At 36.0% G+C, this 26813-nt stretch overlaps 2 protein-coding genes across 3 annotated transcripts in view; one reads left to right on the top strand and one right to left on the bottom strand.

The window, feature by feature from the left end:
• The window catches only part of CTNNBL1_2 (Beta-catenin-like protein 1), a 29704-nt gene extending 15360 nt beyond the window's left edge, over positions 1-14344 (top strand). Inside the window, exons 10-11 of the mRNA XM_051217116.1 lie at positions 1001-2520; positions 4010-14344. Coding sequence (XP_051065750.1) covers positions 1001-1107 — 107 coding nt within the window. The 3' untranslated portion in view covers positions 1108-2520; positions 4010-14344. The remainder of the gene's footprint in view (positions 1-1000; positions 2521-4009) is intronic.
• A 171-nt stretch (positions 14345-14515) lies between these two features.
• Positions 14516-26813, bottom strand: part of RFX3_1 (Transcription factor rfx3) — a 30543-nt gene continuing 18245 nt past the window's right edge. For both annotated transcript variants that reach the window (XM_035733026.2, XM_051217115.1), the window contains 3 exons: positions 23169-23331; positions 19744-20682; positions 14516-16694 (listed from right to left, as the gene is read on the bottom strand). In XM_035733026.2, the coding sequence (XP_035589844.1) occupies positions 16314-16694; positions 19744-20682; positions 23169-23331 (1483 nt within the window). In that variant the 3' untranslated portion in view covers positions 14516-16313. The remainder of the gene's footprint in view (positions 16695-19743; positions 20683-23168; positions 23332-26813) is intronic.

The following is a 26813-nucleotide window of genomic DNA, read 5'->3' as shown; positions in this document are numbered from 1 at the left end:
CACTCTGACCAACCGCATAATACGACCAATCCTCAGTTGAAATACAGACTTGCTAGTTGAGATGAAAGAACTGGAAAGGATCGCTGAGGATAGGTGTCGCTGTCAACCAGGAACGGGGAAGGGTGCTGTTCTGCGAACCTGGAGTTGGGGTACTAGTTGAGGCGGTCTGGTGTGGGGGGGTGACGTCGAGCGGAGTGTTCTGGCGGGACAGCGTTGGCTGTAGCTGGCGCTGTCGACGCAGAGGAGCACTGGGACGTGCGGCTGCTAGGCGGACATCGGATGTAGATGGTTCAGCAGGTCTCTGGAGTACAGGCGTTGAACGTCCCATGTGTCGGGTGGATATCGGATTTTGGTGGCCTGGCGGATCGACAGAACTGTAGAGGTCAGCGCCCCGCAGACTCGACATTTTGGCGGAGAGCGTGACATAGACTGTAGAGAAGGAGAAAGTGGCACGACGAGCAGAACCACCGCAAGAACAACTTATTTAAAGCGAGAACGTGTATTATGTGTGCTACTGGTGTCGACATATATAGGTAGTATGCATCATCAGTCGAAAGTGAAATACCTGGCTACAGAAGGTTAAGAAGATCGAAGAAAAGAGAACGAGAACAGAGAATGATTGGTGTGGAAACAAAGGCACAATAAAGTCTCAGACAATTGATTGATATTTTGCAAATGAAATATTTACTATATGGTTCTCAGATTTTACTAAGACGTTCTGTAATTATGTGTTTAACACCATTTTGGTTGTCCCCACTTGTGTTCTCGTTCACAACGCAGGGTTGGATGGAGAGTGCTGGTGGGCGGTCTATGCTCCTCTACGAGAGGTAACAGACGTAAGTAAGTAAGTTAGTTGAGATGAGTCGACCAATATAGTTCTCTCTATAGAGTATTCCGTAGTGTAATAAACATAAGGTATTGGATAAACCGGTCATTATTATTATTATTATTAAGATATAACTAATTAGTATTCCGTTTCATTTTTTTTCATTAATTTCAGCATATGTGAGTAATTTAGGCGAAGAACCAACTACGGGCACATCATTATCTGAGAAAACTCGGGTTATGAATCTCTTAAAGAAATTTAAAGAACTGTTAACAAGTTAACATTGACGTTGACGTTTTATATTTCATAATTTAATTTCATTAAAAAAATATACATATGATATCATAATTATATAATGAAATTTTACATTCATTAGTCATTGATTATTGGTATTAGTAGTAGTAATAACCAATGTTATAATTATGTAATCATGATAATGGTGATCGAATTTTATCGATCAAATTAGAATAAAACCACTAATCTGAGTAACTCAACATCATGAGAACTATTAGTTTAATGTTAAGTAGTTGAGGCAGTGCCCCCAAATGCCCTGGTACGGCCGAGAATGGAGAGAGTCCGCTTCCCCTCTTGAAATACTTTCACATGGCCACGCGTATATAGCCTCTGCCAGGGAAGTCCTACTCACTACCCTCTCGTGGCGGGGGTGTTGTTTACGAAATTGAGAGGACGAAAAGCAAATGTTCGGCGCTTTAACCGGGTTGGTGAACATGGAGTGGGAAAACCCTTATTCCAAACCAATGGTGCACACGGGCTTCAGTATCCTGAAGGAACAAATGGCGTATGAACCAATCGTTGGTCACCGGCTACCATGGGACTGCATCTCCTTACGATGCTCCACTGCCTTGCGGATCAGACCTTCAGGTCGAACGCTCCGGGGTGGCCCTCTAAGAAGACCACCTGCTTCGGTTTAGGCACCCGGTCAGTATCATAGCTTTCACACATATCAAATGAGATGTGTGTGGCGCATATGTATTTGGTACCTCCTTGTACCAGTATCTATGTGTTAAAATAAATAAAGTTGAGGTAGTTGTCAGGAAAAATTTCAAATCCGGGTTTCGTGCCTGTTTACACATTTTAACAAGGTGTACGTGTAATATTCAAGGATTTGATGGGATTCAAATCAGCGTCACTCAGTTTCGTAGTTTAAGATATTATCGCTGATCTATTTAGCTATCAGAATATTTACACATATTGATGTCTGAAGAATAACCAATGTCATGCTTGTCTAATTACTTTATTTTCTAATCAGATTCTATTGACCAAGTTGAAATATATGATTACTAGACTAAATATCTTGCTTCTTGTACATCAATTGTTAAAATTTGATGGTTAAAAGTAATTGTAGAATTTTCTTTTAGAACAAAAACTTCATTCTCACATATCAATCTTTTCAAAAGCAGACGATCTCAACTATTGAAGTTTCACTACTTTATCAATTAATTTGCCATCCTTACCTAGTACCCGTTTCCTAACAACTGAGTTACTTACTCCATGGTCCCAGGATATACGAGCAATGCTTCAAAGACACTTATGATCAAATACTAGTAACCTACGAATATCCTTTACTCCTACCGGCCATGCCTCACAGCCATAAAGTAGGACAGAACGAACTGCTGCGCAGTAAACCCGTCCCTTGGTTGGTAGATGGATGTCTCGCCTACGCCATAAATGACGTAAGTTGGCACTGGAATCCACAATAGATATATTTCCCGAAGAGTAATCAATAATTTATCCTTGACGTTGCTTTCAACACTAAGTGTCTCGTATCCAGCACTGTTAGTTGCTTTTTCTTCCATTTAGTGCTTGAGTACTGCAAATTAAAGAGCAATTTCCATTAGGAATCTCACTTTAAGTCTTGGCGTTTACTAAATCTATGTATTTCACCTGGCTTCTCAAGGTTCTATATACACAACATATCCAAAACAAATAATTATAAATAATTCCAGCTTAGTATCTTGTTTACACTATGTATTATTGGTAATTGGGTAGTGGTTGTTTAGTGGGTAAACACTACATGACTTTCAATCAATAAATCCCAAGTTCGAGCTCTTCCACTCTATTTATTTTAGTCTCATCAACACTACCAGATTCCATGTGAGGGCTTGTCACAAGACAAGCCCTCACATGGAATTCTCAGGGCCAAAGGAAATGAGGAAGACCAAAGAACACATTACTTTGAGAAATGGAGATAGACATGAGAAAAAAAGAACAAGGATTGAATGGAAGTCAGTAACAACGTAGAACTTCGTACGTACGTACATCAGTTCGAGTTGCCACACCACCTTAGCACAGAGATGCAGTTGTCGATTCAAATCCTGTAGTGGTAGAGGTAATATGAGTATAAGCAGTAATCGGGAAGATTAGGGTTTGGAGATGTTATCTAAAGAGTATAATCCAGTGAAATAAATTTGGAAAGAGGAAAAAAGGGACATGAAGAATTTAGAAGATTAGAATTTGGGAGAACACAAAGAGTGTATGCACCTGCGCCATTGCAAACGATTTTGAGCCATGTCATTCAGGGTCTCTAACCATCGGTTGCTATCATCTCGTGGTCCCCAACCAGGAAGTAGAAAAGAAGGCCCAGGACAGAATGGGTTGGAGAATGCTGGTCGGCGGCCTATGCTCCATTAGGAGTAACAGGCGTAAGTAAGTAAGTAAGTAAACACTGTCAGTTTATTATCACAAACATATAGAATAATGATACGTCATAATCGATTATGTAAATGTGTACTTGATAAATGAATTAGAAACTACATTTATATACCCTATACCTTCCTTTCTACCAACTAATTCTTTCTTCCTGTATTATATCCTTATACATGATCTTCTTCCTATGTATATTACCACCACCACCACTGAATTAACTCCTATGAATTCGTTGTTCATCTTGTTGTGCTAATGCGATATGGCAACTTGAACCAATCCACATATGTGCTTAGTCCTACGTTGTAACTGACTGACTGATTAATTGATTAACTGACTTTAGATTTTAATTAGAAAAGCTTGAATTCTATAATCAATGTAGGAAAAATTTCTAAACCAAATGTGCTTTATTCATCCAAATATAATAAAGTGTAATTTTCACATTATGAAACAATGTAAACTATTTCTGTCTTCATTTTATTGATCCGTTTTCTTTTCTCTCTCTCTTAATTCCATTAGAATCTGATCTTCATGAATGTGTATGAGTTGTAAATAGATAGTTCTATACATCAATATTGTAGTTGTATGTATATTGTTCTAATGAAGTGATAATAAAGTTAAGTTATTCATTCTTATCAATGTTGTATAGTAACAAGAACTCTTTTCTGTGTAAGTGTATTAGTTTATAAAATGTAAAAGGTAAATGATTATGCATATTATACATACTTCTTTGTTGTTATGATTGATAAATTGTAATGATTAAAATAACGGTTGCTATCCATTTGAAAGATAGTATATTTGTTATGGCTTGGGTTCGAACTCTGGTTTATCTGTTTCAGTTTACGGGTACTGGTTAAAATGTAATTCGAATCTAAATACATACTTAGTGTATGAGTTAGTTAAAGAATTATTTATTGACTGGCTTCAAGAGGTATTTCCTCTAGTTCTAGTGAGAAGCAGTGATCAATAGAGTTCAATCAGGTCTGTTGTGAGATAGTAATTCACGGAAGAAAATAGTAGATGTGTGTTATAACTTTTGACCGCCGATTAGAGGGTAGTGACTTATCGATCGGACCAAGGACGTGTAAAACACGTGCGGGCAGCCTAGAGTCCTAATTGGTCCTGCTTTCCTCCTAGTCCAGCCAGTTAAGTCCAGAACACCAGTCGCAGCCTCTGCAATATGAATCATTATATTTCAAACATACTGAGTTTGTATATCAATCAAACAGGCCACAACGTAGCATAAATGGAGAATAACATTTGTACCAAGTTTGGCCAAATGTGGCTGTGAATGTGGGAGGCAGTAACTAATTGACAGGGCATAATTCAAGAATGGTAAAACGTATAATAATGGTTTAATAGGTCAAAATAAAGTTTATAATAAGAGGAATATGAATATGAATAGTTTAGTTATTTCACAATTATACGATAAAAATATACGTTTAGTATTGGTCCATAGAAGGATCCCAAAGTTACCATTCATTATGTTTATCGGGACCTAACAATGTGTCGCTCAATTTCATGGATTGGTTGAAGTTAGACATTAACACCGTTAGATGCCGGCCAGTTCAGTAGTCTACAGATTAAGCCTTCGTCGCGTGAGATCGATAAGTCCTGGATTCGAATCTCGCGAGGTGGAATCGTGAACGCGAACTACTGAGGTGTTTCATAATAGGATGTACCAGCCGTTCAGTGTTGCCAGGTTTTCCATGGTGGTCTAGCTTCAATTGATTTATGATCTTAACTATTAAAATTTATTAAAAGTCAAGAATTATAACATAGTCTCATGTTAATTTTATAGAGGTCGCTGTTTAGTTCCAAGTATCGAACGTGTCTCATTGATTACCATCAAGTTTTGAAGAAAACACAAAACCATATTGTTGGTGTTTTCTGATTTTAGTCAGTTCACAATGAAAAGGCATTATCATCATTCCTCTATTAAATAAAGGGAGCCTAATCAGATGTTTGTATTAACAAACCAGATCCCAGTGGAGGAAGAAATTAGGAAGAAGTGCTAGAAGTGGATAGGACACACATTGAGGAAAGCATCCAACTGCATCACAAGACAAGCCCTCACATGGAATTCTCAGGGCCAAAGGAAATGAGGAAGACCAAAGAACACATTACGCCGGGAAATGGAGATAGACATGAGAAAAATGAACAAGAATTGGATGGAAGTAGAAAAGAAGGCCCAGGACAGTGTGAATGGGTTGGAGAATGCTGGTCGGCGGTCTATGCTCCATTAGGAGTAACAGCCGTGAGTAAGTAAGTAATCAGATGTTTGTATTAACTGCTGTAATACTACTGTCAACCTTCCTATTTTACATTTGATTGAACTGAAGAGTTATGAATTATAACTGTATAATGTATAATTAAATGAAAACATCACAGTTGTTGGGATATTTGTAAAAAGCTATCAGATATATTTATCACAGAGGACTATCTTGAAAGGAAAGTGATATTTTCTATGCATCACCATTTACTAAGCTGTTCTAAAGATGATCAAGTGTCTTTAGAACTCTCATTTGAACATATAAATGATGTAATCTTCTTTATTGAAATGAAGTGTAAAAGATCAGTTGTGCTGTTAACTTCAACCTCGATGGTTTACTGGTGAAGTTTTCCTTGTGATTTTGAGCAAAATCATTAGCGCTTAACACACGAAGGGTTGATATGTTTACTTATTCCACAAGTGATAAGAAAACTTGTTCCGATAACTTTGTTTAAAAATAGTCATCTTTGGAGGTATTATCAGCTTCATTTCTTTTTGTATTTCTGTTGACTGTCTTGTTTGGCTGGCCTCTTCCTTCATGATTGTTTTACATTTACCATATAGATCGGTAACTAGGCTCCATATCGATATACTTATTGATTGCAGCTTAAATTTGAATTCCAAACTTCCAGAAATTCCCATGTTTGTCTCCATACGTTGATATTAGTGATAAAATAGTGTCGTTTTATTGTTAGTTTGTGTTTATGTCTTTATAGATTGAAGATAAGTATCTTAATCATTGACGATATCTAGAACGACAATAAAACCTTCATAATAAAACTATCGAGCTTAGAAAAGAAAACAACACAACCAAAAGCATCCACTTAGGCTACAAATATTCACCATCATTTGAAGAAGTGATAAGTATTTTGTAAACATATGATTCATTGGGAAAGAAGTTAATGTTAATGTTCGGGACTTTAGATTCCCAGAACTCACTTGAAAAAGGTCTTAATTTTATAATTTTATTTTGAAAATTTGAAGTTCTTTGTTTTCGCGCCAAAAGCGCTCTTTTCACCTCAATGTCGTATTTCCCATTTGGGAGAATCCTAAACACTATTGGTCCGTTGTATCTTTTAGTATGTTACTTTGTAACGCTTCCTGTATATATACGTTTTGATTTGTGAATGTTGTTATCGCTTGTGCTTTTGGCTTTTTGCGGATTATACTTCTCCTTTCGGACTTCGACTTCTTTCTCTAGTTAGCGGGGCTGGATCGCAATAGAATACCTAGTTATTAGTCTTGGGTCACAAGTCTTTGTTCCGCCCGCAATTTAAGTGAACTCGTAACCGCTTCAAACCTAGCAGTTAAATAGAACTGAATGAATTTAAAATTTTTATAAAAAATGTACTGTGTTTTTTCCTGCTGTATACAACTGCATTCAATATAATAGGTATGATGTATGCGTACTAATTTAATGTCAAGGTTTGGTAATAAGGTGGCCTACTTGAATATCTAGGCCACTTTTTCCTGCCATCTAGATATTTCGACATATCACATTACTTTTGTTTGTTTTAACATATCAATATTTTTATTAGTCGCCAGGGAGCACCAGTTCCCTCATGGTTACAGGTACACCTTGCTGACGAGTGCCAAGTAGCACGAAACACGGGTCCAGGGTTTCCTGTTGACTACCTCCAACCACCATCTAGTCGCATAACTTATTGAGTCGCGTTTAAGTAAAGTTTACGACCTTTCTCTGTAAAACTTACAAAAAAGTACAATCAGAGATATTTTGATGGCTGGCTGACAATATACATCGAAAAGAATGTACATTATTCAGATATCTATTTCTTAACTGTTAACATCTAACTGGTGATCATTCAATATTTATCGTCAAAATTGATCAAGAAATAAGAAATAGAAACTTGTTGATATACTTTGTGCTGAAAATTCTAACTTGTATCGTTGGATGTCCGCTAGCTCAATGTTTTAGAGGTTAAGCGTTCGCGTGTGAGATCGATAGGTCCTGGGTTCCAAATCCCTCGAGCGAGATCGTAGATACGCGCTGCTGAGGGGTCCCATAATAAGATGAAATGGCCATCCAATGCTTCCAAGTTTTCAAATGGTGATCTAACACCAATCGGTTCATAATCTCAATCAAAAATATAATATTTAATAAAGCTCACTAATGACTAACTTTGTGATAGAATTCTCAGAGTTCTCGTAAGAAGCTATGACCAGTGGAGTTAATCCGTGTCGGGTAGAAACAAGTATCTACAATGGAAGATGGTCGCGCAATTTTATTGATCAGCTGAAGTTCGACATGAACACTATTAGATGCCGGCTAGTTCAATATTCTCGAGGTTAAGTGTTCGCGCATCTGAGATCAATAAGTTCTAGGTCCGAATTTCGCGATGCGAGATCGTAGATGCTCACTGCTGCTAAGAAGTCCCACAATAGGATAAAAACGGTCATCCAATACTTCCAGGTTCACTTAGACTGCGAACGGAACAAAGACTTGTGACCCAAGACCAATAATAAACTATTCTATTGCGATCCAGCCCCGCTAACTAGAGAGAGAAGTTGAAGTCCGAACGGAGAAGTATAATCCGCAAAAAGCCAAAAGTACAAGCGATAACAACAGACACAAATCAAAACGCATATATACAGCACAAAACCGTCCTTGGGAAGCGTTACAAAGTAACATAGTATAAGATACAACGGACCAATAGCGTTTAAGATCCTCCCAAATGGGAAATACCACATGAAGGTGAAAAGAGCGCTTCATTATTATTATTATTCCTTCTCTAATTCATTCAACTTTAACATGTTCATTATGACTATTATATACATGATATATAAGATTACATAATATCCAATTACATAATTTATAAGTGATATATAATCCACTAATGATGAATATCCCATAAATGAATCCAATTATTATTATTATTGAATCATTATGTAATTGTAATAATAATAATGAAATCAATTGATGATACCACTGGATAAAGTATAATCTGATTTCATCTTTAAATAAATATAAATGTAATAATAGAATACAACTAAATGTAAATAATCCAAATTGTTTAGTTGAATAATGCATTTGTTCTTTTTTATACTCAAAAATTTACTCAAATATATATATATATATATATATATATATATATATGAATGAAATATTTTTGTATTTTTACAAACCAGTCCCTTTTTTTGTGCATTTTTTTGTGTGTTTTGGTGTTGGTATTTTGTTTTATTATTACAGTTTCATCAATCAATAATGTGAGTGAGTGGGTGGGTAGGTGATTGGTTGGTTGGTTGATTTAATTAATGAACCAATAGAATCTACATGCTGTTTTTATAAAGTTGATTTTGATTGGCTAATTTTTTCAGCCAATCAATGGTTTAGTTGGTAAGTGTAATCATATATAAATCACAAGGTTAAGTGCAATGATAAGAGTTCTTGTTAAGGTAATTTGTTGTTGTTACTATTTGTGGGTCAACGTTATTATGATGTTAGTTTGGGTGTAAAGATCTGGAATTAGGAATGTGTTGGTTAGAGTAGTTTCACTTTACAATTCATTGATCACTGGGTGGTGATCAATGCCATGTGTGTCAAGTCCTTATTTAGTGCAGATCAAATGCTATCGATCATGTTGCAATGTGGCCACCAGTCTAAGTGACTCGACACTGCGTGCACTATATATTGACATTAGATGGTGGTTGGAGGTGGTCGACAGGAAACTTGGACCCGGGTTTCGTGCTACTTGCCACTCGTCAGCAAGGTGTACTTGTAATCTTAAGGGAACTGGTGCTCTCTGGCGGATTCGATCCCGTGTCACCCAGCTTCACAGTCAGAGATGTTACTACTGAGCTATCCGAGCCGCGACTGACCTCCTGTAGGACTGAGATGTAATCACAATTGATTGATCACTGTGTTGTGATCAATGTCATGCGTGTCAAGTCCTTATTTTATCTTGTGAAACCTGTTTAATAGCCTGAGATTTGACTCTAGTTATATTATTGTATGATTGATTGTTATTGAAATATACATATTATCAATCCTCATATATATTTATCAACTTAAATCACATTAGTGAATGACGGGATTAAATACGAGAATGGATGTTCGAATACGTATATTTTGTACATTGGTTGATTGGATCCGACAAGTAGGGAATCGTAGCGAATGAAGCGAAATGAAAGAACGAGCAGTGGAGTCAAGTGTTAATCTATATTTATAGCCATACAAAAATAAGCTACAGACATGTGATGAGTAGGTTAAGATCTACACATATACCCCCTTTTAAAAGAAGTCAAGGTTGATAAGTGAATAATTAACAAGGTCAAAACGTGACTCAAGAAGAATGGATAAGTTGGCCTGTTTAGAAGCTAAAATAAGTTTTGTTTGTCTGATCATCGTTGTTTCTAAATTATTTCTGAAGTTTGAGGTCCAGTTATGATTATTTAGGCTCAATAAATCTAATCCAACTCATTTCACCATCTTAAAACATCGACTTTGGTGGCTTGGGAGCATTTTAGAGAAATTCGTCCCGACACCCTCCACATTAAGGCCTCTTCGCTGTGCTTAGGTGGTCGACGGAGATCGGAATAATTACCCACTCCATTGTATCTGTGATTAACTCGGGGCTCAATTAACCCCACCGGTCTTATTGATATATATACTTATATATAAGAATTGCAGTAGTCCACGGACTTGTATGGTTCATATATGTAGGTATATGCAAAGGCTGTGTGTGTGGTGTTGTACAAAGAAAACTTAAGCTGGAATACTGTCTGCCCGATGTCAAATAAAATCAGCGGCCTAACCTATCAGGTCGATGATATAATAAAAGTATATGATAGTAAATATTAGGGAGAAGCGACCAACAACCTCCCCTGAGAGAATGATTATGTGTATGTCATGAAGTACTGAAGCAATAAATATGGGTTGAATGATATGCATGTAATGTGTAAGATGCATTCTGTTGTGGCAAATATGTTTCGAAGAGAGTGGTGAACGATTTACATTCCCAAGGGGGTGGGTTTACCTATATGTATAATATGGGATGCATGAGGTAGATCTATGTGTTACCGGTACGCATGTAACATATATTTGCTCACAAGTTAGGTATATCTGTATGTATACCAAGAAAAACTCGAATGAAAGTCCGTGCGTTAACTAGTTTGCATGTAGACTGTGGCAAGGAAATATTTAAAAAATTCTACACTTACTCTTGTTGATACAATATCTATACGCATGCAAAGACCTTCGGGACCGCAGTTCCCAGCGAAATCATATTCAAGCGGTGGGTTTGTCAGCCTTGAAAACATGGAGTCCATTCCAGAAGGGTCTACTTAGGCCTCCCCGGTAAAATTTTTACCAATCAATCTGGGTAGAACATCACAACTATCTTCCACACTATGCTTTTCCATCAGAGCACGGGGGGTGTAAAAAACGAATAGAGAGGCTTGATTCTAATGTGGCACTGTGGTATCGATGAAAGCCGAATTTGTTTAGGATTTGTCGGTCCATTATTTAAGTTATGTGTTTTTCTCCTACCATCAGCTGTTTCTCACCTGCTTTTGTAATTTACATACAAACTACTAAATAACAGTCAGTAGTTCGAATTGCAATTCACGACTTGTACTGACCCAACAAGCCGATTTCCTAATTTGTTTATGCCTTTATTATTTAATAAATTATTGATTACTGTATGGGTTTGTCAGGTGATTCACGTGCTCCTGACTTGATTTGTGTTGACGATTGATAGATCAGTCTTCGGATGAGTATCTACAATAGAGACAGAGTCGATCGTGTATGCAATAAAATCGTTCAGTGTACCTCCTTGGCAAACTAATGTCCCGTTGGTGCTCAAGAGGAATTGAACGTTCTTTTGTTGAAGAAATTGGCGAACCGGTTTCACCTAATGTCTTGGAATTATCAGTGTGATGAATGTAGATCTAGATCGACTGAATTGAATGAGAACACTAAAAGTGGATGAATGTGGATCGTGACCGATTTTTCGTCATGTGATTGACTAGTGGCCATGATAATCATACAGATCTCAACGACGTACTGTTTACCTAACAACATGACTTAGTTAAGCGATTAATGACTTCGTAGAGTGATGCCACATTTTGTATGATAACTGTACATTATCAAAAAACCTGATTATTAGAACTCTGTCTCATTGAGTTAATGGTAAAATGTTGATTGTATGACTTCAAATTTACCCAAAGCTGAACATTATTATGAAATATACTGAACCAGAAAAATAAGCAGTTACACATTTATCAGCGATACTTAATAGTTCTAAACTCTACCATTACTGTCAAACTAGACATGATCAAGAGAATTCCTTATTTTTTTGGTTGAGATCATGGACCGACTAATGTTAGACCACCGTTGGAAACTTGAAAGCACTGGACGGCCGTTTCGTCCTACCGTGGGACTCCTCAGCAGCACGCATCCACGATCCCGCTCGCGAGATTCGAACCCAGGGCCTTCGGTCTCGCACGCGAACGCTTAACCTACTGGACCACTGAGCCGGCATCCAGTGGTGATAGTGTCTAAGATCAACCAATCCACGAAATTGAGCGACCAACTTCCATGTCTCTACCCGACATGCATTAGCTCCACTGGTCACAGCTTCCATTGTCTTGCACAGGAAATTCGGTAAGTAATGTAATTTATCTTAATTTATATGCAAAACCCCTTCATGTATACAGTGTGAACATTTGTTAGAACTGGTGAAAATAATATCATGTAGAGTATATCCCGTGACTGTTGACCAAGATCACATGATAGATCATCAATCCGAAGCCTGATTCGAATTTGGTCTATTTTTCGTCCATTATTTACTGTATAACTTAGCGTCTCTGACATGGCAACCAGTACAATTAACCTTGAGTTAACAGATAAGTTAATATTGGTTCATGATTCGCCAGCTTCTCACCTGAGTCTAAAAGTCTGCAACCAACCTCTAGAATATTTATAATCCAGAAAAAAAATAGTGTCGGCTGCTATGTTAAGCCTACAAAGGTTATTCCAGATTCTGAACAGATCAATCTATTCCTTCTGCTCAAATCACATTTTTACTCTGTCACTTATTCGCTTATTAACCTTTGATTGTTTTTATGTAAGTGTATGTGTGCATTTCTTATTTTACCCATCACATGTTTGTAACTTATTTTTGTTCGACTGTAAATATCAATTCATGCTTGGCTATATTGAGTTGGCTCACACGACTTCTTTACTGCGCGTCATTTCGATTCGCTCTCTTCTCTTCGTTCATTCGATTGTTTGTCCAGATCAGTGAGTGTAAAAAATATACGTATTCAAACATCTATTCTCGTATTTGACTTGTTTAATTCCATTGTTCACTAATGCGAGGATTGATGATATGTATATTTCAATAACAATCATTCATACGATATAACTGGAGTCAGATTTAGTGCCGTTAAAGTGGTGTGCTCGACGTGATATGTGAACACGCAGCCTTCCAATATGGAGTCAAATTTAGGGACACTAAACACTGACATACCAGACCATATCATACCATAAAATAAAAAAAATAACTATACATGAACAAGCCAAAAGGTAAAGTGTGAATAGGGGAGACTATAATTTATGGACGACTTTTAAACAACGATAGAGTAGTGACCTTAGGTGTATCCACCTGGTAACTAAGATCAAATGAAGATGTGAGGAATTAGACTTATGATTTACAGTTGATGGTCAGAGTTAGGAACTAGATTTAGAGTTTTCATCACGAACTGATATAAGCTATAATGCCAAAACTCTGTTTTGGATGAGTGAATTTCGTGCCAAAATCTGGGACCTATTATCCCAAAGCCTGATTGATTTGTCCATAAATTATAGTTTCGCCAAAAGTTGTTTTAGTGCAGTTACATTCTCTGAATTGAAACTTTTTCATTTTCTTTCTAGGTAATATAAATTCATATCAGAAAGGTTTTGTGGATATTGTAGTAATTTCAATGGTTGAGATCATGAGTCAATTGAAGCTAGACAACCATGAAAAACCTGGGACCACTGAACGGCCATTTCGTCCTATTGTGAGACTCCTCAGCAGTGCGCATAAACTCTGTAGAAATTTTTAGATAGATTGGACCCATCACCGACGAAACTATACATAATCTAGAAAAAAAGATACTTATTTACATTTAATTGAATGATTTTCTATGAAAAGCAAGTTCTTTTCAGTAATAATAATATTCAGAAATAACATAGTGTTACATCCTTGACCTGCCTACCCACTTTTATGCAGAGAAGATAACTTGTCTAAATCTAGACTAAGATCTTGACGTGATAGACTGACTGGCTTGACTTTGTGAGGTTAGTATGTGTGAGATCTAAGTGACATCAACTATTTGAAATAGAGAGACAAAAACTATCCTATCATCTGATTGGCTGACAAGCACACAAGAGAAAGAGAAGACAAGTCAACTAGAACACTACTCACTTTATTTCCAGTTCAGATTAGTGTAAAAAGATACATCAAGACTTCTTTGTTCCTCTGTTCATATCACATACACATCTTAAAGTGACTTATAACATTGTTAAAACTTGGTACCTAGTTGATTTCAAGGTTCACTTAAAATATTTTATTATCATTCAATCATAATGATAATAGTTTGGTCACGAGGATGATAACCATGGTTTCGCACGTGCTTTGCAATGAGACTTACCTTATATATATATATATATATATATATATATATATATATATATATATATATATATATATATATATATATACTTTTCAAGGTACTTCGGTTTGTGTGTTAATATCTAATACTCATTAAATACTGGATATTTTCAACGTCAATCTAAGATAATAACTATAACAGAGTAGAATGCTTTGGAGCAAGGATTTCTTATGCGAAGGTTGATAATGGCTAGGAGTGATATCCAAGATGTGTACTTCTTATCTGGGACTTGTCAGCTGGATGCAACTGCACCTGTGTCGATGCTTGCGCTGGAACTAGAACACACCACCTCTAGCTTCAAACGTCCAACGCGTTATTCACTTACAAAGTGAGTCCTTAACATAAATGGAAAGATTCAAATCCTTACAATTTAGTACACAAATATGATTCTGATGTCATACGGCTTTGGCTTTTACATAGATACAAATCTTGAATGGTAAAGGATGGAAGCAAAAGATTTGTCGTTACTTACCAAGCGAATGAGTTAAATCGTATAAATAAGGACTCAGTTAACCCTACTGGGTCGTGAGTTGAAATGTTATCTTGCACCTAGTTTGGTTCCAATTGGTAGTTCATCTTTATGTTGACAGGAGACAAGGCAAACATGTGGTTTTGAGGGATATGATATCATCTGTAGGGTTTTAACTAGCATTACTCAATTTCAGTCTGAGACATAACAATTAAGCTATTCAATTTGCGACCGATCTTCAGTACTAGTAACATCGACGTCATGTTTATGTATATGTTTTAGTAGTGAGTTTGAGTGCTGTGAGAGGTTTTCGGGCATTTATCACTTCAAGTTGGCCTAGACATTGGAAGGATATAAAAAGAAAACTGGGTTAGGATTGTTCATGATGACTGAGGAGTGTGACGACAGAGCTAAGGGACCAAATATCTGGTTGAAAGAGATGAGTGCCGTTCTTAGGATCGACCAATTTTAACTCCCTCCTTCCGTTGTGGGAAGGTAGTAACCGTATGTTATTTGTAAGCTATATCTTGTTGCTGTTAGATAAGTTGTAGAGCCAGTACTGTGACTTTCTCCCTTTAAACCTTAAGTTATGTTTGAGTCTTGACGATATCCTCATCCGATCACTCTGGCATGGTATCATTTAAAATAACTCGATTGGGTCATTACAATCTGTTGGTACGACCACCACATCTGATACGATTGAAATAAACACTGATCAAATCCTACCAAGTTGTAATGTAGTAGTCATTATAACTTCAGTACAAATGCATTGTGTCTTACAACTCAACACAATGGAAAATCATAAGATTATTGATTTTATTATACAGAAATCATTAATATACACAAAACAGACAACATGACAATCTAACACAATAACCAAAACAAACACACACATACATACATACACTTGAACATACTGCAAACAGTTGTCATATTGACAAGAATATTTGAATAGTGCAAAGGTATACTCAATTGGAGTTATTATCATAGAGAATGGAAATGATCTGTCCCATTCCTTTTAGGTGCGCATTCCCCTCTCTCTCTCTCAACATATAAATGTGTACAGAGTCTCACCATTAAAACACAAACTTTAGTGATTGGATAATCAATAAACAGACAATATACAAAAAAAAGAAATGGAATGATTGTGCACACAAGAAATTATTAAATTGTACTAAACGTTTATTCAATACATACACACACACACAAGCACAAACATAGGTGTTGATAGTTATGAAAGTGTAAAAGACGGAATAGAAAATTCTGTGGAAAAAAGCACACACTTTATTATCTTTAATGACTGCTGCCTTTCACCAGTTTTGTGATATGCAATAATTAATGATTGTAATGCACATATTAATAATGAGGTTCTTTCATTGAAACAAATAGGAAGGTATACATGGTGATTAGGATAATTTTGGTCGTTTTGCATAGATTATATCAGTAGGAATAGTTGAATTGGTAGTAACAGTTAGTTTATTTACTATTGTTGTATTACCATTATTAATAATAGAAGATGGAGTTGTAGTAGTGATATGAAAAGAAGAAGGATGAATTTCAATTGGTCTATTACAATTAATTGTTAGTGTTGGTGTTGATATTGTTGATGATCCAGGTGGTGATTGTTTTACATTAATTGAACGTGGAGTAGTAGTAGAAGCAATAGTAGTAGTAGCTACAGTAGTTGTAAATGGTGTAGAATTAGCAAATGACGACTCTACAACTACTGATGGTTGTTTTGCATCACAAAATGTAGTGACACGGACAACTTTACGTACAGGATTAGGCTAAAAAAATTTTAAAAATAATAAAAGCAAACAGGAAAATCAGTTATTTACGACAATAATCCTTTTGATCAATTTAAATAATGCACTAAGAAGGCGGTATTTATCAGAATTAATGTGTCCTGGTACGGCCGAGAGTGAGGAGAGTCCGCTCTCCCTCTCGAAATGCTCTCACACGGCCACGTGCATACAACCACTGACAGGGAAGTCCTACTCACTGCCTTCTCGTGGGTGTTGTTTACGAAATTGAGGACGAAAAGCGAATGTCTGGCACTTTAACCGGGTTGGTAAACACGGAGGGTCCACCTAGGCGAGTTGAAAAACCCTCATACAAAACCAATGGTGCATATGGGCAAACGGCGTACAAACCAATCGTTGGTCACCTGCCACCATGGGACTGAATCTCCTGACGTTGCTTCCCTGCCTTGTGGACCAGACTTTTAGGTCGAAGGCTCCGGGTGTGTCCCTCTAAGAAAACTACCTGCTTCGGTTTGGGCACCCGGGCAGTATCCTAGCCCTCACACAGATCGAATGATGAAGTGTGGCGCATATCTGTTTGGTGCCTCCTTGTACTAATGTTTATGTGTTTAAATAAAAAAGAAAAAATGTGACACATATATGTAAGCGAAATATACCCATTCACAATGATTATGAGTGAACAACAAAACAATATCCTTGCTTCACCAAGAACTTAAACGGCACGTAAATAGATGCGTCACATCTTACTGTTTACCAATTCACAACTATGTGTATGTGAGTGGATATACATACTTTGGTGGAACAGTAATTGTGGTTCGCAAGTCAGTTCGGCTGAATATGTACTTAAATAGTTACAAATAAAAATACAATCAAATGATCTAATAAGCCCAGATGAAAAACGTCTGAAGACCTGTGAAGTGGGGTTCGACTCGTAGTCAATAGTTTCCAGGTTCGAAGCACAATTCGCTTCGATTCGGGAAACGGAGCATTAGTGTGGCTTACTAACAAGTATCTGGTGAGTGTATCTAAACCTTATCTAAAAACTCAACTCCTTCCATGACCTAACATTGTTGTTGAAACAGAAGATAAGATAAATCGCAACTCAGTTCTTGTGGCCTTGTATAGAAGCTGTCTAGTTTCAGATATACTATGTATATTTGATACATATGTTGCCTTAACGGATGATGTTTGCTAGTGCGGACGTAGGCTGAAGGAAATCTAAGGGAGAACCAACCAAAACTTGGCGTCAGTTCATGTGAAGCCACTGGCTTGATCTGAGCTAGGACGGTAGGTGAAGACTACTTGAATCAAGTCCACGAGATGATCGTAATTAATGGTTGCAGATGTCGGGTAACATGGCTCACTATCAGTCACAACGACGCCCTCATGTATAACCTTATATTCTGTCTTTTCAAACCATATTTTCAAGGTTTAGTTTTTCTTTTTTATCGTTGCTACTATATTATTTCGATCTCTTCCATTCCTATCTCATCTTCCTAAAAGCTGGTATAGCAACTTGTGTCAATGCAGATTTGTGGCAGGCTCTCTATGTTGATGTCTGACTTGTAAGTCTATCTATAATTCAATGCTGATTACATAGACACTGTTAGTTAACGAATGAGTTAGGATTAAAATATTGTAAAACGTTCATGACATTAATAGTTAAGGATTGTTTTTGACTTATTCTAACTAATTAGTTAGGAATATTCACCGTATAATTATGTTCTGTGTACTTAAATAATCTTTATAAAAGTTTTGATTGAGATCACGAATTGATCAGTGTAAGACCACCGTTGAAAACCTGGAAGCACCGGATGGCCATTTTGTCCTAGTATGAACACTGCTAAGGAGTCTCATAGTAGGACAGAACGGCCGTCCAGTGCTTCCAAGTTTTCAATGGTGGTCTAACATTGATCGGTTCATAATCTCAACAATCCTATACTGACTTTGTAAAAGTCATACACATCTACATACGTACAGAAAAAGTATTTCAATCCATAATTTCAAACGAAAAAACTACACCTACAAACACAATGACTGTATATTTCCCTACTTTATAATTGATTGATCATTGAGTAGTTAGTAAGTATTAACCAATGTCATATTTATCTAGTCCTTTATTGACGGTCGAAGCCTATCAGTCAAATTATAATGTATACGTCACTCGTTTAAGTGGTTTAACATTGCATAAAACAATATTACGCAATTCGACATTGATCATTACTACTCGGTGATTAATTAGTAGTTTTCTACTTGTCCATCGATTTGAACGGAAAGATGATATGATGGAATTTATGCACTAAATGGTATATTACACAAGAAGGTCATTTATAAGTATTGTAAACGTTTACAGGTAGATGGAGATGTATAACAGTTACGCACCATTATTTTGATACATTTTCTAATCAGTATAGGGATTTATGGAGATTGTAGTGTTTTCACAATCGAATTCACAAGGTTAAGCATTCGCATGTGGAACTGAAAGTCCTGGGTTCGATTTCTGAATGCAGGATCGAGGATGCATACTACTGAGGAGTTCCATACTGAGACGAAACATCCGTCCAGTGCTTCCATATTTTCTAATACTAAATATTTATGCTTTGAACAGATATATAAGAGAACTAGTTTATTATGAAGTATTGTATATTTTATAATGAGAATCCTCTGTTGACATAATGCCCTACAAATTTTGCCGGATTTTCTGTTCTCGTTTATTTTTAAATCTTCATGCAAACCTTACATTTGAATTAACGAGGGGAATTTACTGTTAAGATGGATACTTTGATGGATATGTTCTCTGAGCTGGATGATAGTATAATTACGAAGTTTCTTATATCATTCCGTTCAACGATATCGGAGTTTACTTTATTTAAAAGTAAGCTTTTTAGCAACTCTGTAATTATTATACCTATCGATTTGAAAGGCCAATTACAAACAAAGGAGGTAGGATATCGGAACGAAATGATTTGGTACTCAGAATGACAATAAGAGATCCGTAATTAAACTATCTAACTGAGTACATAACACTATTAATACGTAAATATATATACATATATGATATATTCTACTTTACCATTGTTACGATTGACGGTGGAGAACAACTACCAGTGGTTGTCGTTGTACTGGTTGATATTTTATCTTTATTGGATTGTTGAACAGTTAATTCAACAGGTGTCGACGAACTAATTTTATCATTATTGAGTAGATTCGGATGTTTTTGAGTTAACTTCTCTAATTTATTTTTATTGTTATCGGTTCCTTCGTCAGTGTTCTCTACTACCACTTCGTCGTCAACAATATCATTATTGTTATCGTTATCATTGACAATAACATCTTGAATGTTTGACTGTTTTTCATGGCTTGCTTCATCTTCCATTTTCAAAGTATCTTTCTTCATGCCAGTAGTATTGGGCATACCATCAGTTGAATCTAATGATTGAGGTATCAGGACAGTAGAAGTAGAAGTCGCAGCGATTGAAGAGTTTCGACAATAAGCTTGTGCTGAAGCATGTGCCTCTTTTAACATGGCATTTTCATCACCTAATGAATCATCCACTTCATCTTCATCGTCTAAGTACTCATCAACTTCTTCATCGAAATCATCCACTTCTTCGTCATCGTCATGATGATGATCCATGACATCTTCGTCAACAATGACACCGTCACTGTCTAATTGTTGTTGTTCCCGTCTATTTTTCTCGCGACTAATAACATTATTAGTGTTAGTGTCCGGATTACAATCATCATTGCCTACAACAACAACACGGTCTTTAGTTAAATTAATTGAGTGTTTTTGTTGATGAAATATAGGATTTGTATGATCTACATTATTATTGTTATCATTATTATTATCATCATTAACAAACGGCAAATAATTCGAATTATCATGTTGTGGAGAATCATGTACTGTTGTATTACTATTATTATTATTGTGAATAGATTTAGATTTCCCAGGAACATTACGATTGTCCAAATGTAATCGATTTTGAGCACAATGTTGTTGAGTAATATCCTGTAGGGTAATAACATTTAAAAGATAAAAAAGCAGTTATTTTGACTTAGGTTTAACATATTAAGGATCTTATCAGTCAGAGATTAATGATCAGAAGTGTAAAGCATAAAAACTCCAGAACTTTATGATACAATGTTGGGTAAAGTAAGGAGTTGAAAGAAAACTAGGGGTGAATAAACCAAGAGATGACATCAATTTACTTAGTCAGTAACATATTGATAGGCACAGATTATGTGGTTGAACTGCGTGTGATAACCGCGATTGGTGGTTGGACAAGTTGAATGACAAAGCTCAGAGTTAGTAACCTTCACTATAGACCCAAAGTACTAGGTGAGTGTGGCAAATCCATTGACTAGGTAGTGAGTCGTTATCGACTGAGATGCTTAGAACACGTATCACATACAACCATCCCCCGATTACCTCAACACGTGATGCTGTCTAGTGTACGAGTAAGTCAGAAGAAATCTAAGAGTGACCGAAGCAAGACATTACATCAGTCCATGAAGTCTGTAACAATCGGCCCGAGTCATGTAGGTAGATGCAGACAATCTGGATGAGCTCCGCCTGGTTATCGTAACCAACGAGTAGAGGTAGGTAACATGGCTCAAAATCGTTCGCAATGGCACAAGCGCAATTACTCTTTATCTTTTCTTGGATCCTAAGTTTCCATATTCATCATCAGTTTTTTTGATCGAATCTCCAATGCCTAACCATTAATACCGTTACTACCTGCATTAAATTGGGATTCACCCTGAAAACTTCATCTCGTTGCGCTAATGTGGTATGGCAAATTCAACATGTACCAGGTTCTAGATTGAATTTGAGTGACTGATCCATGGGGGTTTCAAATGCTGAACCATAACAGAATCACACAGGCCAATACAATTTAATTTACGAGTATTCATTGTAGAATGTTTACAATTTTCAAACATTGAATCTCTCAGTGTATGAGAAGTACTACATTAAGATAACCAAGTGATGTATCCTAATTAACTGAATGAAACATTTTGGATTCCACTATCCGCTATTCGTTTTGAACAGATCATAGTAAAACTTCAAAATGTAGGTAGTATAGAAGTAATATTGCTTAATTTAAACAAAATAAAATCAAATTCTGGATGTCGGTAGTAACGAGAGAATAAAAAATCCCATTAGAAGTAATAATGAATCCCAGAGCTGATTAAAACTCTCTGTCTATTATGAAAACATCATCATTATAAATAAGTTACAAAAATTTCACTTAGATGGCTTAGAGCTGTAACGACTTAACAATACCATAAAGTAAGGAGGTTAGAAAAATCAAACCTAAAAAGAATACACTTCACTTTGCCTCATAAATTCCTATTACCAGAAAGTTTGAGATATATAGAGCTAACATATCAAAAACTAATCCCGAAACGACCACGTGTGACTAGTTTCAAGAAGTTGTTTTTGGAAGCCTCAGTTATGCTCCCAGGGTGACAAGACCATTCCACTGCTAAGAATCTAGTTCTTTTTTCAGGTAGCTCAATAATATCTTTTCACGATGTGAACCTTCAGGAGTTAAAAACTGCCCTTACAACTTTATCCACCGGAGATTACGTTGTTATCAATCAAACTCAACAATGTATACTGCCCATACCGCCATCAACGAATTTCTACAAACATCAATAATGATTCTGAGGCTCAAGAAAGCAAAATAGTGAGTAGTATTCGACTACTTATATCTCTAAGTAGTAGTAGTATTTGGTCGAATCAAAATCTCAGACGTTTATGTAAGTTAATAGTAAAAGGAAACAGTTTCCAATTATCTAATTGGGAAATCACACTTTTTCTATTTAAGTCGAGATAGTTAATTAGTACGACTAGCGTGCAGCTTAAAGACATATACAAACAGTCGGTAGAAAACAAAGGACCTATGTTTCTTGTTAGTTGGTATTCATCTGTACGTTGCGCCTGTAATCTTTAAGGAATTGACGCTACGTAACAGATTAAAATCTTAGTCACCCAGATTTACAATATGAAACGTCGCCACTGGAACATTCAAGTCATGACTGACTTCCTGTTGTACGAAGATGTTTATTATAGAGATTGGTTATTAAGTAGTGAACAATGTTATCTTTGCCTAGTCTTTAGAACCGACAAATTCTATCAATCAAATTACAGTTTTGTCTGGATAGCTGAATGGTAAATGATTACATCAACATATGAGCTTGGTGAATTTCATTATTCTTGAAGTCTCCACGGCTTTTAATGAAATGATTGATTTACTTACAAAACAGATTTATTTACCTATCACTATATAACTAACAATCATGGTAATTCAGTTCACGTATTTATTGAATACACAATGTATGAGTATCGTCTTACTTAAAACTCGTTAGTATTGATACTTGCATTGAGACTAGAAATGAGGATTTTTTTGCAGCAAATACACCAACACGTTACCTACTGAGCCATTGAGTACTGATGACTAATAATTTGCATACAATAATAATAATACTTACTCTACCCATTTCACCCATAACAGCGACCGGTGTCATGCCTAAATGTGCAGCGACTTTGTGTTCAACTAAATAAAATATATACTCATCATATAATAGTCGAATTAAATGAAAACTGCCAAAACTCGATGCAGATCTCAACGTCAGATCTCTAATCACCATTGAACTGATTGGTGAGGGAAAAAGAGAAGAAAACACAGTAATAATAATACGACAATATATACACAAGGAAAATGTAACTACAACTTGTAAGAATATAGAAAAGATTAATAAGACTAGTCGTTTAAAGATGTGGTAAATATGTATTTATGTACAGTAACCATAGTTTCAGATTACGACACCATCAGCTCAATTACTCCTATTTCAGCAACCAGATAGTGTCGTATTAATAGCCTTAAAACAAATGATACAGTTCAATAAAGTTCAGATTAAACTTACGGAAGTTTTGTAAGAACATATAAGTATACATATCAAAAATGAATCTTCTAACAGGAGAATTTCTTGTTGATTTAGAATACTCAGTTGATATAGTTATTTTTGGTGAAGACGCTGAAAAACTCCAGTCTCTTGACCACCTTAAGCAACAATACAAGTATGATTTCAATGTGTTTCTCTCCCTTCTGATTCGAAATATTACTTCAAGTTTGGCCTGAGTAAACGCCTAAATTAATGATAAGTAAACTATTGTTCACCAATTCACTTATTTTAGGAATCTCATCACTTTTGGTATGTTGATGTCTGACGAAATCTCGGCTGATCCCTGCCAACTTGTGTCAATTGTGGTGCAAGTGAGTTATCCGTCTACCAGCTAAAGGATGATAATACGGTGCAGCACTTAACTACCTTGTACTTTATGGGTATGAAAAGTAGGATACTTGTTGATTACTATTATTTGATTAAAAGTCTCCTCGAAATATCGATCATATATTTTGGAAACAGCGAGTTAGCAACCTTCATGTTAGACCCAGAGTATTAGGTGAGGGTGGGAAATTCAATGGCTAGTTAGTGAATCGTTATCGATTGAGATGGTTGGGATAAGTATTACGTGTGGACATCCACCTGCGAATGCGACGCGAGTTAATGGTAGTACAAGAATGGATAGGAAGAAAGTTAGGGATGATTAAATCAAGACATGACATTAGTCCATGAAGACACTCACAACTGGACTAAGCCATATGGGTAGTTCCATACCACCAGGTTGGGGTCAGAGTGATTATTATAATCAATGTTTTGGGTAACATGGCTAGGCATTTTCGGAATAGCGTGGGTGCACTTGCTTTTCATCTTCCCTTACATCCTAAGTTTTTAAGTACTTCATCAATTTTGTTTTATTTCCCGAACCATATCTGCGATGCCTAACCGCTTCTATTACAATTAATATTGTTACTACCGCTACTACTCTGGAATTTGTTTGACCTGATAATTACATCTTGTTGTGCTAATGGGGACATAGCAGCTTGAACTGATGTACACATATGCCAAGTTTTATGTTGCTTTTGATTGACCGATCGTTTACTTGACCCATATAGTATATGGGAGCTTAACTATTTCAACTTGAAAGAGTGGGGTAAGTAATAAATAGTATGTTTTAAGCAGCACATGTAAAGAAAACAACACTAGTCAAAGAATATAACCAGCGTAATACCAGTATGTTGGCTGATCAAAAACAACCGTCAATAAGTCCTAAAGACATAAGTTTGATACTATTCAACACTTATTCATACGGCATATATTATTATTTCACCTCGTGGGATGTGTTCAAACTCATAAGCATAACACTGAGCTGTTCAACACCTGAATAATCTCTTCTTGTAGGACTAAGACATCCCTATCCTATTTAATCTATCACTTACTTATCCTGTAAAGGGATGAAGTAACAAAACGATCTAAATAAAAATATATGCATGAATTTCTTTTGCAGGAGAAATACGCCACCTCATACACCAATATTTTCATGATAACATCTATGTATATCACGTTCTTTAGGATGGATCGTATGTTCAAAGTAGATACCATTGGAATTCAATTTGATCTTATGATAAGAATACATTTTCTAAATTGACTAATCAGATTTGAGATGGTGGTTATAAAATATTTTCATGAAAGCTAGAGTGTCATGAATTGATGGGGTTATATTGTGGTGCATACTACTTATGCTGGCAAATATAAGTAGTGTTTAACACTAATCAGAAGTGGAATAGTTGCCAGCAGATGATTGAGAATATTGAATTGAAGAGAATGGGAGAGGAAATAGAGAGCAATTGGAATAACAACAGAATTGAAAGAATTATGAAGTATGTAAAGGACAACAAAAGGAAGATGTGTAAATAGTGTCATTTAATGTACTGATTTTCATATTTTACGAATACACTTTGTAATTTTGCATTAAACGATAAATTAGTTCTCGTCCAGTACAATATACTACTAATAAAATTAATAACTAATAAATAAGTAGTACTGAAAAGAATGACGGGAGTGAGGCATAAGGATCATGTTTTATGAAACCTTGAAGACAACAGAAGAGATCTTGGTACTTTTCTTTTTAAAAAATGAAAAAAAACTAACTGGTTAAATGTTTATTTACATATGTCTACAAAGAATATTTCAACTTTAACCCTTCTTAAGGATGCTAAGTCCCCAGAAATCACTAGGTAAACATTTCATTTTTGCAATCTTATTTTGGGAATTAGGACTTCTCATTTTCGCGCCAAAAGCGCCCGCTTTTACCTTCAATTTGTATTTATCACTTGGACTGACTTTAAATATAATTGGTTCGTCTCCTATTTTAGTATGCTATTTTGTAACGTTTTTCGAGGACATTTTGGTACTGTATATATATACGTATGAGTTGTGTGTTTATTCTTTCGTGCTTCTGACTGTTTGTGGAATATACTGAATCTGGTATTTTCCCTCTAGTTTTTATAACTAAGGGGGGGGGATGGAATAATTTAATTTATCCTGTTGTTGTGTTTCTGACTTTTGTTCCGTTTGCCGGTTTTAGGTGATTTCGTAATCACTTCAAACATAGCAATAATCCTAACATCTAAACTCGAAAGCCTTATAACTTTAACCAAAGCATTTTAAAGGGGTTTTTTATGTAATAAATTATTCACTTTCTTAGAGTCATTTTATAAGCTATTGAAAGTTGTCAAGTAAAGTGTGTACTTTGTCCACCTTTTATTTATTGGCTAATTTGAGGCATATGAAAATCGGGATGTTAGTGATTTAAGAATAGCTTGGATACGAGGTTCTACTACTACTAAGGAGAAAACTAACATAGCTCAGGTTTTTTTGGTTACTTATCATCCAATTTCTAAGAGAGTGGGGTTAAATACAAGGATTTTATGCAAAATCATCATTCCATTGATGAATCAATCAAACTAGATACGATTCACAGATTATGCAAAACATTTGAGTCGCATAATCAATGTTTTCAGATTTTTACTAGTATAGAAGAATTTTCATAGTTTAAATCACGAACTAGCTTCAAGATGGAACTTCTGGAGTTCTGGTGAGGCCGTAACCAACGCAGTTCAGCTCTGACATGCAAGAAACGATTAATTATCTATTGAAGGCAATGAATAAGGGTTGCCTTTATTGGATGCCGTTTCAGTGGTTTAGAGGTCAAGCATTTACGATTTAGGCTCG

Source organism: Schistosoma haematobium, chromosome 6, assembly GCF_000699445.3.
Source record: "Schistosoma haematobium chromosome 6, whole genome shotgun sequence".
Lineage (NCBI taxonomy): Eukaryota > Metazoa > Platyhelminthes > Trematoda > Strigeidida > Schistosomatidae > Schistosoma > Schistosoma haematobium.
Note: the sequence above shows the minus strand (reverse complement) of the source record. Positions and strands in the feature narration are given on the sequence as shown.